The sequence below is a fragment of the Polistes dominula genome, unplaced genomic scaffold (genome assembly GCF_049000335.1).
Source record: "Polistes dominula isolate Pdom_NZ unplaced genomic scaffold, Pdom_raw_medaka contig_84, whole genome shotgun sequence".
In the NCBI taxonomy this organism is placed as follows: Eukaryota; Metazoa; Arthropoda; class Insecta; order Hymenoptera; family Vespidae; genus Polistes; species Polistes dominula.
Genome location: NW_028300944.1, coordinates 3,064,957 through 3,077,998, shown reverse-complemented (window position 1 = coordinate 3,077,998; position 13,042 = coordinate 3,064,957). Strand labels below are relative to the sequence as shown.

Below are 13,042 nucleotides of genomic sequence, written 5' to 3'. Positions count from 1 at the left end.
AATTTTTATAGCATAAGTAGAGTTAAAAAACATTTGCATCATTGCATTTTTTTATATTAGTAATTAATAACTATCAGTTAAGGTTATGTTACCTGTGGTACAGTGAATAAAGACATATTTCTCTGATTTAATTTAGCATTCTTATTAAGACCCTTGACTCGTCCACTTGTACACCCATGAACAATACACTTATTTACCATTTATAAATAAATATTACTTTTTATAAATTAAAAAAACATTAATATACAATTGTCAATGATGCAGTATTGTCAACAATTGTCAATGAAAAAAATGACGTTATAAACTTGACATTAGCGAACATAACGAAACCTAGCGGTGTATTTCCGAAAATGATCTTTTCTTTTTTTCCAGTTACGTTTGCTAGTTATTTTCCTATGTCGATCGATCTCCTGGTATCTAGGCTCCGTGGTTACAGTTTAAATCTAGGGAGATAATAAGAAAGTATAATAAAAAAATCTGTATTTTTATATTATATACATTACTTATCTAATTAAGTAAATTATTTTTTATGTCAAATCGTATATATATATAACATTAAAAGTAATCTTATATTTAATTTTACTTTTCTACTGTACTTTTTTCTTCTTTTTTTTACGTTTTGAATAATGTTTAGAATGTAACTAAATATTATTACGTGTTATCAGTTTCCACAATCGATCCATAATTATATGAATAAAAATGAATAAAAAAGAGGAAATATTATGTGGAAATACTTTAACGTAAGTTTCTAGTATACAAATGAAATTATTTGATAAAACAAATACGTTGTCTTACGTTATCATAACCTATATATTTTTCTTTAGTCAATATTTTTAATTTCAAATATTTCATAATACTATAATAACAATAATAATAATTTTTTGAAAAATCTATTATTCAGGGCAGATCAACTTATTCAAAATAAAGGTATTAAGTACAAAACTTATACAGAGTGGGAGGAATCAAAGAAAGTATTACCAAAATTTGGTCAAAAAGAATATGAACCAAATAACTCTTGGTTGGAAAATGTTCAAATAGAAAAAAATTTGAAGAATTGTAAGGACTTATTGAATATCGAAAGGGTAGAACGTATTTCTCAATTAGCAGTTGCAGAATGGTTACCTCAGACAAGAAAGGCACGAGTTATAAAAAAATCTGGCCAGGATTGGGGAAATTTTGGTATTGAAGTTAATAAAACATTATTTTTGCTTCCAGAAGAATCGTTGCTTCTTCTAGAGATGGTATATAAAGAGCTTTTTTTGTTTTCTTTTTTAATCAATTAATTCATCATTTGTATGTGAAATATGTGAAATATAAATATGAAACTGATTATATTTTCAGAACTGTTTGGAACTGACATGGAATGGCGTAGCTTTATCTATTCAGCAAGCATATGACATTTTAATAGATAATAAAGAATGTACTTTAGAAGAATACAGAGTTTATAGTCAATTAACTCGCTATGGTTACCACATACAACGATTTTATTATGAAAATTCAGTTAAAAATGCGACACCTGATGAATCTGTTTCCTTAAAAATAAAAGTTATCGGTGAACCTGAAAAAGGTTTGCGTATGGGAGACTCGGAACGAAAAGAGTCTCGTGATGCAAACAATCAACCTAAAGAATTTGATAATTCTAAAGATGATTTAAATATACTGGAAGGTACTAATCATCTGCAGACTGACAAATCTGACAAAGTTTCGAGTAATACGATCGAAAAAGATGTAGAAAGTATTATTGAAAAAATGAAAAGTACGATAGAATGTAAAAATGATTCCTTATCACTTATATCGAAATATTATAATAACAAATTAGAAAATGATCAATCGAAATTAGATTCAAAAAAAGAGGAAAAAACAATAAATGAAGGAGAAAAAGTTGACAATAGTAAAAACGGTCTGAATTCGCAAATAAGAATTATTAGCGAGAAAACTTTGTCTGTTAAAAACAGACTTATGACGAAGAATGATACTTTTGTAACAAAATGGTCAGATTCACGCATACAGCGTAATATCAAATTATTACCGAAAAGGTCAGAAATCAGTTCGTTGTCTGTTAATAATAAATCTGAAACGAAAAATTTAGAAGGAAATAATACTTACAAGAGAAAAGAACCACCACTATCTTGTGGAAGTCAATCAGACAATAATAAGAAATCCAAATTAGAGGTACGATGATCCTTAATTCAATAGATGATATTAAACTCAATTAAAGTGTGTTTTAATCATGTTCAAATCATGTGATGAGTTTTTCTTTAAATAGGTGATTGATCTTTCTGATGATGAAATTCAGATAGTTGTTCCTACTTTAACGAGAATGGAGATACTCGAGTTACTACCAAATATTGCTTCACGATCAGACATTGTACTAAAGATTTCACGTAATTATATACCACATACAATAAAGCTTTGTAAAGATATATATCGATATGAAACAAAAAGATTAAGAAATTTATCAGAAATCGACAGTAAAATGCGCTTGCAAAATTCTAAACGAAACGTACAAGAAATACAACGTAGCTCTAATACCAATTTTCGGGATAATAACGAAATATTTTATAATCAAAACACGCATACGAACACCAACAATTTTATGCGGCGTACATTGTTTACCATGCAGTCAGTTCAATATTCAAGAGTTGGATTTTACCAGTTTGCAAATAATAGATTTCCATTTTACCATCAAACATATTGGCAGAATAGAGGTACATTTATTCAAAGGAATATAAATCACAATAATTCTCATGGTTACATGTATGAAAATTCAAGAAACTATAGATCTTTTAGAAATACTCAACAACAAAACAGGTACTTAATTTTTTGTTTATTATTATTATTATTGTCGACATATTTTAAAATGTAATTTTTAATGATTACATTGCTTGATTACATCATTTCGATATAGATTGCCCAGTATATCTACGGGAAATATCAAAAGTGACAAAAATGAGTATCAATCATCGTTCAAAGTTTTACCAAATGTCACATCTTGGAAAGAGTTAAAAGATAAATGGCATGATGAAAGGACCATTACTATAGATGACGAAGATTGTACTAATAACTCTGAAAGTACTGAAATAGAGATAGTTAAGGAACGTGTTTCTCCTCTTGTTGGACCAAAAAGTGTGTCGAGTATTGCTGAGATTTATAATAAGCTTAGGATAATCAAAAATGCACCAGACAAAACTGTTAGAAAAAAAAGAAACGAATTCAAAATATCGTATAATGTTTATTCAAATACTCAGCATTACAGAAAAGGAAATCCAGGTGAACCACTTTATCGACTGGTTGTCATAAGGTATTAATTTATTTTCAATATTCGTTTAACATATTTGTATATAAATGATAATAAATAGTCATTTGTTTTAGCAAAAAGGATAGTCCACTTTTACAACCAATCGAATTAAATCGTTTGCAACAAGATGCCAAGGGCACCGCGATAATGTTTGCCATTGTATCAATGTCAATATCATATATTCAACCAGGAATTGTTTCAATACCACTCTTATCGTAATCTTTAATATGCGCTGTATTTATATAATATTAAGTAAAGTTTATTATGTAGGAAATATCAATAAATAATGAAAAAACTTGTCGTACAATTTGTTCTTTGTAATAACAATATTTCCCATAGGATGGCGTTGTTTATAAAAAAAACAAAACTGGTGATTACCTATCATTTATCTTGTATATGAAGAGTAGATGTAAGGAGTAACATCTCTTATGGGAGAAAATGTGAAAAAGTATCCAGCGTTTTCTATAAATAATAGTTCAAAAACCTTCCAGAATGGCGCTGGTGAACGTAGTAGGTATGGTATGAATGTAGCAATTGTAAACGAATTGAAGTATGCCGAGTTATGTAATAATGTAGAAAATATAACCTTAAAGAATTATTATGAGAAAACGTGTAGCTAGAGTGATTTTATTTCTTGAACTGTAATAGTACGTTTATTTTTTATCATTTAATTTTATGAAAAAGTATGTGAATAACAAAACAGTTATGGGTAAAATTTATGTTCCTTGTTTATTTCTCAATCCTACTCTAATAATATTTGGCGCTTATTTTAAAATTTACATTGAAGCTACTGTGGCGCCACCCTAATTGAATGCATTTCGACGGATACTTTTCATATACAGAGATGTTACTCCTTACCTCTACTCTCCATACTCTCAGCTACTTCTACTCGCTTTTCACCGCACCCCTCCCCCGTGACACGCGTCGTCACTGTCGTCAGTCCGTCGGAAGCTTTCGAGTGACGCTACGCCGTCGTTGGATGTTTTTATGTAGGTTTTAATTCGCTTTCGACGCAAGACAATTTAGCGTCTTCACCAGTGCTTTAGCTGTGACGTAATTTGTTGTTTCAAGTAAAAGAGTTAGAAGAGAATTATCTTCTCAAAGTTATGTATGCACATATGTTCAATACCAAATCTTTTTTAGACGATAAACTTTATATTTGTTATTTTTTATAATATTTAATTTCTGTGAAACAGATTCTGCGATAAGCCTATGAAATAAAATATCATGAAATACGATAGGCAGCAGATATAAGGTATTGTTTACCTAAATATTAAGAAATTCCAAAAGGCCATAAATTCCCAAACTATCTCAATGATCAAAGAAACATATGGTGCGATGAAAACCCTTTATACAGTGTCGGGCCCTTTGAAGGTTTCTGATTCATATCTAAGCACGTACGATACCATAAAAAGAAATAACATACCGATATTCTAGATCACGTTTCTTTATGCATTCTTTTCCTTTCCCATAAACATAAGATTTTCCTTTAGGAGATCCTGGTAGGTGTACCCTCCTACTATTGGAAAATAAGTCCCATTTAGGTTCTTCCCTCTCCAAAGGGGTGTAACTAACTAATGTATAAAAACCCGCGAAATAATGCAAGAAGCGTTCTGTCCATTAAGTACTTTTGCCTGTAATACACATTGTCTGTTATATATCATACATTTATACAGTCACATCGAACAATTGTAACATAGTCGCCAAGACTCAAATTAATAAATCATTGTTGACTAAAGAAGTGCCTTTAGTATATTACAAAACCACTCACACCGTATTAATTTACCGTCGTGAGACTTTCCGTACAAAAGCGCGTATAATTGCAACTTAAAAATTGTACGTTAGTTTGAAACAGATTCGCGTCAGCATAACATATAGTGCGCGCCAACAACATATATATATATAATAATAATAATAATAATAATAATAAAAAAACCGAAGTAAAGGTAGGTAACATAATAAGTATTATATTTTTAAAATACATATTATACATATTTTTTTCCAAATAAGATACCTAATTACTTTTTTGAAGTCAATAAAAATTGTCAAAAAAGAAACAAAGTACTACTGTTGGATATTACCGCGAAAGCGTTTTTATTAAAATATATATTTAATAAATTACCTATTTTAATTATTTATTTATTTTATAGCTTTTATTATTTAAAAATTAGCGTTAAAATAATAATTATAAGTGTAAGTACCTATAAATTGTTATTTAATAAACTTATTTTCGAACTCTGAGGATCAAAGTAGGTTGGTATTTGCAGTTTTAGATTGTTTATATGTTTGGGAATTTTTATTGATTTCGGCATAGCTGGGCATAACACCTTTACTCGTAAAGTAAGTATTTAATATTTGCCAAAATTTAAAAAAAAACTAAAATGTGCAGACTGCGCCGTAATAAAGACGTTCTGACAAGTCCGTTCGTGCCAGTCGGCGATCACCGCACACGGGAGGCGACCATAGATGCGACGAAACCATTTACTTATAGTCAATCAGTACGTGAGAGAGTGAGACAAACAGTGTTTCGTGTCTAAGTTATTTATTTTAATAATTAAATTATTAGAGAATTATTTATTTTATTTAGGTAAGTATTTTAATTGGGAAATATCGTTGTAAAATGTTTTTTGATAAATTATATTTCATTATGCCCAGCTTCTTGTATGTATTTACTTAGGTATACATTGACATAGTAAATAATTGCAAAACTTGTCATCTGCTGTTTTGGATACCTAAATAATAATTTTTAAAATTCTTTATTAAAGCTTTATCACAAGCATGGCATCTACAAAAAAAAAGAGAAGAATTGAAGAAGAGAATCGAGAATTCAATCGGGATTGGACGGAGTCGTTCGCTTTCATATGCAACTCAGATGGCCTTCCGACTTGTCTCATTTGCCACAAAAAACTCGCACACAATAAGAAATCAAATTTAGAGAGACACTTCACTAAAAAACATACTCAGTTTGCTAGTAAATATCCAGCCGGCGAAGAACGAAAAAAAGCTGTCGATGAGCTCCAAAAACAAAAATGGCAATCTAGTTCAATGTTAAGTAACAGGACGCAATCTACAAGTAATGTTAATCTGGCAAGCTTCGCGGTATCACTAGAAATTGCAAAAAAAGGCAAACCATTCACAGATGGTGAGTATGTCAAAGATTGCTTCATACGTGCATCTGAAGAATTGTTTCGTGATTTCAATAACAAACCAGAAATCTTGAAAAAAATCAAAGATTTGCCACTATCCGCTAAAACAGTACAAGATAGAATAGCTAAAATGTCTTCAAATGTAACATATTTGCAGGTGGAAGATATTCAACTTTCTTCTGCCTTATCACTTGCTATAGATGAGTCTTGCGACATAAAAGACACGGCACAAGTTGCCCTTTTTGTCAGGTATATGTCTTCCCAAGGTCCAAAAGAAGAACTTCTAGGATTGCTACCGCTCTCAGGACAAACTAGAGAGGAAGGTATAGCGAATGCCGTGCAAAAATGCCTTGAAGACAATAAGATCGATTTAAATAAAATCGTTTCAATAGCAACTGATGGAGCCAGAAGTATGACAGGAAAAAATAAAGGGGCAACAACGATTCTTCAGAGCAAAATAAACCACGAAATTCTTACGTTTCACTGCATAATACACCCAGAAGCACTTTGTGCCCAAACATTTCCGGCCGAGATAGTTGAGGTCATGAATTTGGTAATCAAGATTGTTAACAACATCTTGTCAAAAGCACTCTACCATTGTCAGTTTAAAGAATTCTTAAACGAAATGGAGACTCAGTATTCCGACCTCCTTCTTCACAATAAAGTGCGATGGCTTTGCAAAGGTAAGGTGTTGAAACGTTTTGCTTTGTGCTTGAATGAAATAAATGCATTCCTAAATGAAAAAGGCATTAATCACCCTGAATTAGAGAACGACAAATGGTTGCAAAAATTTTACTTTATGGTGGATATCACAGCGAAATTAAATGAGCTGAATCTAAAACTGCAAGGAAAGGGAAATCCAACCTATGTTTTTGTAGAAGAATTGGTTTGTTTTGAAGAAAAATTAATTCTTTTCGCAGAAGATATTCAGAGTGGTAAATTACTTCATTTTCAATTTCTAAGGCAATATCGCGATAAAACCAGTGCAACTGTTGACACGAATTACTTCAACACAGTTATAAAAAAAATTAAAGATGAATTGGCTGACAGATTTGAGCAATTCAAAACCAACAAAACCACTCTAGCATTCATAGTAAATCCTCTCAACACAAATAGTAACGAAATCCACGTTGAGCCATTTGGAATTGATACTGGATCTCTAGAAATGCAATTGATCGATTTAAAAAGTAAAGCTTTGTGGAGTGGAAAATTTACAGAGTTGAAAAGCAAGTTGGAAGAGTTAGAGGTCCAGAAATGTATGTACGTAACGCAAGAAAAGTGGACAGCTTTAAAAGAAATGCCGCGAGTTGAGGCACTTATATTTGACACATGGAATAGTCTTCCAGATTGCTACAGTGAGGTGAAGAAGTTGGCATTTGGAGTGTTGACTATCTTCGGATTGACATATTCGTGCGAGCAAGCGTTCTCTTGCATGAATATAATTAAAAGTAAAGTAAGAAGCCAACTAACAAATGAAAATTTAGAGTCGTGTTTGAAACTTAAAACAACAAGTTATGAGCCAAATTTATCCAAACTTTCTAATACCATGCAAAGCCAACGCTCCCATTGAATTTGTTTGTTCAAATGTATGTTATTGTTTTTTTTATTTTAAGTACAAGTTACATTGTTTAGTAAAGTTTAAATTTTCTACTTGAATAACCATGCAAAGCCATCGCTCCCATTGAATTTGTTTGCTCAATTGTTTGTTATTGAGGAACAAGTTATTGTTGTAAGTAAATGTTTATGTGCTTTAATTTTTTTCTTATATAATAAGTAATTATCTAATAATGTCATATATATATTATCTAATTTGTTGTGAAAACACTACTTTTATATGAATAAATAGATATTTTTTCTTATAAATAAATAGATTAGTTTTTTTTTTATCAAAAAACTTTATTTATGTAATAAATATTAAGTATTGTAATTTTTGGCTCTTCCGACTCAAAAGGTTGCCGACCCCTGGTCTAGTCTATATCGCAAGTATTATTAGGGAATAAAGACTCTTTGTTAACAATATGGAGGATAGAGGTAAGGAGAATCATCTGCGTATATGAAAAAGTGTCCGTCGAAATGCATTAAATTAGGGTAGTGCCACATTAGCATCAGGATAAATTTTAAAGGAAGCTCCAAATATTATTAGAGTAGGATTGAGAAATAAACAAGGAAAGAAAAACTTCTGCTAAGTTATAGCGCGCTTTTCAAAATCCTCATAAAGTAAGAAACAACATATAATGATTTTTTGGGTATCATTTTTTAACGTCTACTTAATGAATATTAAAAAAAATAAATAATTAAGTACTTTAGTCGGCAATAATATTAAATTTTTTAACTCAGCATACTTCAATTCGTTTACAATTGCTACATTCATACTATACCCTTTGTCTACATCAGCGCCATTCTGGAAGATTTTTGAACTGTTATTTATAGCATACAGCTGGACACTTTTTCTAATTTTCTTTCATATGAGATGATTCTCCTTACCTCTACCCTCCATAGTTAACAAACCACGTGTCTCGGTTAATAATCAAAAATAATAATTAAAATCTTATTTGGTGAAAATTATAAGTTCTGGTAAAATAGCAAGGCGCCACACCCCTGTGATATGTAAATTTGGCTTAAGATGGCATTGAAGTTTTATGGAAATGCTACTAAAGTTCAAATGTTACAAATTGCCAGTGATCCCATTAGTACGATAATTTGAGGCCTTGTACGATCCAAAATTCAGTCTGTACGATCCAATTTGGAATTTTGAAAACTTGATGACCTTATTTTTTTTTTTTTAGTCATCAAATTTAGGAAAGGTGTACCAACACCACCACCACCACAATCCGTGTACGATCTGTGTACGATCTCTGGTCATCAACTTTGAAAAACTTGTACTTTTTTCCAGATTCTACTTTGAACTTGTACTGTTTTTCCAGATTTTGAAAATCTCATCCGACAAATTGTAGTAATTCAAATTTTTCCCGGGGCGTACGATAATTTTACGCCCCTGTGTCGATCAGACTAGGGACCCTGTAGGAGGGATGCGCCATGTACATTGCTGGGGGACCGGAACTCGATTTTGCGAGCGAATGATTCAAACATTGAAATAATTATGAAATATTGAATTGCATCAAATACAGAAAAAAATGAACTATATTTAATGATAATTAAAAATTTATATTAAAATAGAATAGGTTACACGAAAAAATTATTATAAATTCAAGCGGTCCCCCAAAATTTTCAGCCAATAGCACATGAGCTGAATATGAATGGCGCATCCCTCCTACAGGATCCCTAGGGCGTACGATAATTTTACGCCCCTGTGTCGATCAGACGAACTAAAGTCTCTGGGATCACTGCAAATTGCCGACTAGATTTTAGGTTATAATGAAGTAATGTTCCAATCAGTGTTTGTAAGAAATTTATTAAATTAGAAATATATTTTGATATGAAAAACGTTTCATAATCATACTAATAATAATTATAATAATAATAATAAAAATAAATGTTGATTGCAAAGAATATAACGAGAAATATTCTAAAAAAATGTCGTTCGCGGTTTCTTAGTGTGGAAATAAATAACACGCCGCAAATTGATGCTAAAGTCATGCCATTAAATGTTATTCCAGCAGAAGTGCGCCTGCAGGTATATTGATCATTATTCATTTTATTCACAACTATTATTTACGCAATTATTATTTCATTTCATTTCATTCCATTCCATAACATTACATTTTAACGAAAATTATTGTACAATCTTTTTAGGTTCTAGGCAGTGGATCTAGAGCAGGAAGCACATGTTTAGTTTTAATTTCAGATCGTAAGAGATACATGTTTAATTGTGGAGAAGGAACACAAAGATTAACTAGTGAGCACAAAACTAAATTATCCAAAATAGAACACATATTTATTACGTCTGGAATTTGGAAAAATTTGGGTGGGTTACCAGGAGTAATATTATCGATACAAGCTTTACCTGAAGAAACAGTAAAAAATGACAACTGTTTAAATGTTATAAATATAACTGCACCTAAAAAAACCGGACAAATGTTAAGGTTATTAAGAGAAACTAACATTATGAAAAAATTGTATACTAGTTTTGACGAACCTGAGACAATGAAACAGTATGAGGATAGTGTGATGACTGTTTCATGCATACCAATACATTCAAATGTGAACAATATATCTTCTAAATGCATCTCCGAGACAATAATAGATAATGACACAGACGATAATATTACATATGCCAATAACGATGGCAAAAGAAAACTTAACGAAATTAAAACCGAAAAAAGAATAAAGTTAAATGAAAATCTACCTGTGTTGTCCTATATTTGCAAATTACAGGACAAGCTAGGTACTTTACATTTAGAAAAATGTCTTGCCAAAGGCATTAAACCTGGTCCTATCTTAGGACTTCTTAAAAAAGGGAATGATATCACTTTAGATGATGGAACCGTCGTAAGAAACGATGAAGTTTGTTCTCCTAAGCAAATAGGTGCAACGTTTATAGGTAATCATATTATTATTATTATTAATTGACATTAGCAATTCGAAAGTTCCTTCCCTTAAAAGTTTTCGACATTTCATTATCTATTCTCACTTTACTTCTAGTTTCTTTTAAGCAAACTTGAACTAGATTGACCAGTTTTTTTGGTATCTCCTGTCGAATTAGAATTTCGAACATTTTCTTCCGTTTTATTGAATCATTTGTTTCTATATTATTTTATTTATAATTAAAATTCCTTTTAATAATAATTAATATCGAATATTTTATTTATAGTTGTTGATTGTCCAAATGAGGACTACTTAGAATCATTTGTAAATGAAACTGCTTTTGTAAAACACCAAAAAAATGCCCTTGATGAGAACGACAAACCATATTGTATAATACATTTTACACCACAGGAGATAATTGATAATCCTAAATACAAAGAGTGGATGAATAATTTCGATTCAAATACTTATCATTTAATAATAAATGAAAGCAACACTTGCTTGGGTAGCGAAGCAGTATACAAACAACAACACATGTATAATTTATTAAATCCTAAAATGTTTCCTTATTTGGAGACAAAATGTTTTCAACATGAATCAGATGTAAATTGTCAAAATCTTGATACAGTAAGTAACAATTTAAAATGTTTTAGTAAATAAGTGATCATTTCTATGAACAATACCAAATAAATATTTATATGTGCATAGGATAATAATCTACGAATACATTATGCTAAAACATTACAAACTATTCAATTAAGACCTGAAAAAAAATTCAACACAGACACTACGATTTCTATTGATCGAGAAGTTTATACGAATGAGTTATTCGAAATAGAAAATTTTTCTACAATCCTGGAAGAACTTCGCGCTATTATCGATCAAGAAACGAGTACAGAAGAATATCCGAAATTTGTGATGTTAGGTACCGGTTCTAGTATACCTAGTAAAGTTAGAAATACAAGTGCTATTTTCGTGAGAATAGATGAAAGTACTAGTATATTATTAGATTGTAGTGAAGGAACATTATCTCAATTAGCACGTGTTTATGGTATGACTGAACTTGATCATATTCTATCTACAATCAAGGTACAGTTAATATACCCATTTACTTGGTTTTCTTTTTTAAATAATTTCTATTGGTAATCAAAAAGAAATGATTTTTGTTTTAGGCAATATATGTTTCTCATATGCATGCTGATCATCATTTGGGTTTAGTAGGGATTATATTAGCTAGAGCAAGAGTCACAAAAGAACCCGTTGCTTTATTAATGCCAGACACTCTTAAATCATGGATGAATTATTGTTATGAACGCTTTGATCAATTTAAAGAATGTGTTAAATATATATCAAACGATGATCTTTTGGCTCACAGAGTCAAGCGACAAAATGTTGTAACGATCAAACAAAATTTGTTTAATAAATTGAAAATTAAGGCACTTGAAACTACCTTAGTAAGGCACTGTAATTTATCATATGGAGTTTCTTTGATTTTTGAAAATGATAAAAAAGTTGTCTACAGGTAAATAAAAACGCTTAAAATGTAAAAATATACTTAGGTTAGTTTTAATAATCAATAACAGATTAAGAATTATTTATTTGATGTTCTAGTGGTGATACTATGCCTTGTAACAGCTTAATACAACTAGGTATGCATTGTGATTTATTGATTCATGAAGCAACTCTACAGGATGAATTAGCAAAAGAAGCAGAAAAGAAAAAACATTCGACAGTATCAAATGCCATAAATGCTGGTGAGAAAATGCAATCAGGTTTTACTCTATTGACGCATTTTAGTCAAAGAAATGCGAAAATACCCATTATTTCCGATAAGAGTATATATGACCTAAGAAAAGTTGGCGTAGCACTTGATCATATGCACTTCAATCTATCGCAAGTAAAAAATTTACCTATTATATATCCATATCTAAAGACTATACATCAGGAAAGCGTGACATTAGCGGAAGAACGTGTATTAAAAAAATTACAGAAACAATTTACATAAAATAAATAAATAAAATAAATATTATTTTAAATATACCATATTGTCATTATTATTATTAATAATCTCTTTGACATACAGCTGTTTGAAAAATTTTAATTTCTCTAACGC

General features: G+C 30.5%; 3 protein-coding genes across 6 annotated transcripts; all 3 read left to right on the top strand.

Moving 5' to 3' along the window:
* The first annotated feature begins 449 nt into the window (after positions 1-449).
* Tsen54 (tRNA splicing endonuclease subunit 54) lies at positions 450-5,039 on the top strand. Its single transcript, XM_015333400.2, has 6 exons — positions 450-740; positions 902-1,241; positions 1,342-2,172; positions 2,267-2,811; positions 2,909-3,301; positions 3,373-5,039. The coding sequence occupies exons 1-6, from the start codon at positions 700-702 to the stop codon at positions 3,515-3,517; spliced, it is 2,295 nt and encodes a 764-aa protein (XP_015188886.2). The 5' UTR covers positions 450-699; the 3' UTR covers positions 3,518-5,039.
* A 526-nt stretch (positions 5,040-5,565) lies between these two features.
* LOC107073017 (general transcription factor II-I repeat domain-containing protein 2A) lies at positions 5,566-8,042 on the top strand. Of its 4 annotated transcripts, none has more exons than XM_089171747.1 (3): positions 5,566-5,638; positions 6,064-6,440; positions 6,602-8,042. In XM_089171747.1, the coding sequence occupies exons 2-3, from the start codon at positions 6,438-6,440 to the stop codon at positions 8,012-8,014; spliced, it is 1,416 nt and encodes a 471-aa protein (XP_089027873.1). In that variant the 5' UTR covers positions 5,566-5,638; positions 6,064-6,437; the 3' UTR covers positions 8,015-8,042. The 4 variants fall into 4 exon arrangements, with proteins under 4 accessions (XP_089027873.1, XP_089027872.1, XP_089027870.1 ...); XM_089171746.1 differs by having other exon boundaries at positions 5,601-5,796; XM_089171744.1 differs by having other exon boundaries at positions 5,601-5,885.
* Positions 8,043-9,763: 1,721 nt separating this feature from the next.
* Positions 9,764-12,969, top strand: RNaseZ (ribonuclease Z). The gene is made up of 6 exons (XM_015333375.2): positions 9,764-10,078; positions 10,198-10,945; positions 11,216-11,556; positions 11,638-12,018; positions 12,102-12,451; positions 12,541-12,969. The coding sequence occupies exons 1-6, from the start codon at positions 9,938-9,940 to the stop codon at positions 12,932-12,934; spliced, it is 2,355 nt and encodes a 784-aa protein (XP_015188861.2). The 5' UTR covers positions 9,764-9,937; the 3' UTR covers positions 12,935-12,969.
* The last annotated feature ends 73 nt before the right edge of the window (positions 12,970-13,042 follow it).

Bases quoted from the DNA above. Each gene is read 5' to 3' on its own strand.
- RNaseZ (XM_015333375.2), top strand. From the start codon at position 9,938: ATGTTGATTGCAAAGAATATAACGAGAAATATTCTAAAAAAATGTCGT. The intron at 10,946-11,215 runs GTAATCATATTA...TTTTATTTATAG, and splicing joins AATAGGTGCAACGTTTATAG to TTGTTGATTGTCCAAATGAG. The intron at 11,557-11,637 runs GTAAGTAACAAT...ATATGTGCATAG, and splicing joins ATTGTCAAAATCTTGATACA to GATAATAATCTACGAATACA.
- Tsen54 (XM_015333400.2), top strand. From the start codon at position 700: ATGAATAAAAAAGAGGAAATATTATGTGGAAATACTTTAAC. The intron at 2,173-2,266 runs GTACGATGATCC...TTCTTTAAATAG, and splicing joins ATAAGAAATCCAAATTAGAG to GTGATTGATCTTTCTGATGA. The intron at 3,302-3,372 runs GTATTAATTTAT...CATTTGTTTTAG, and splicing joins TATCGACTGGTTGTCATAAG to CAAAAAGGATAGTCCACTTT.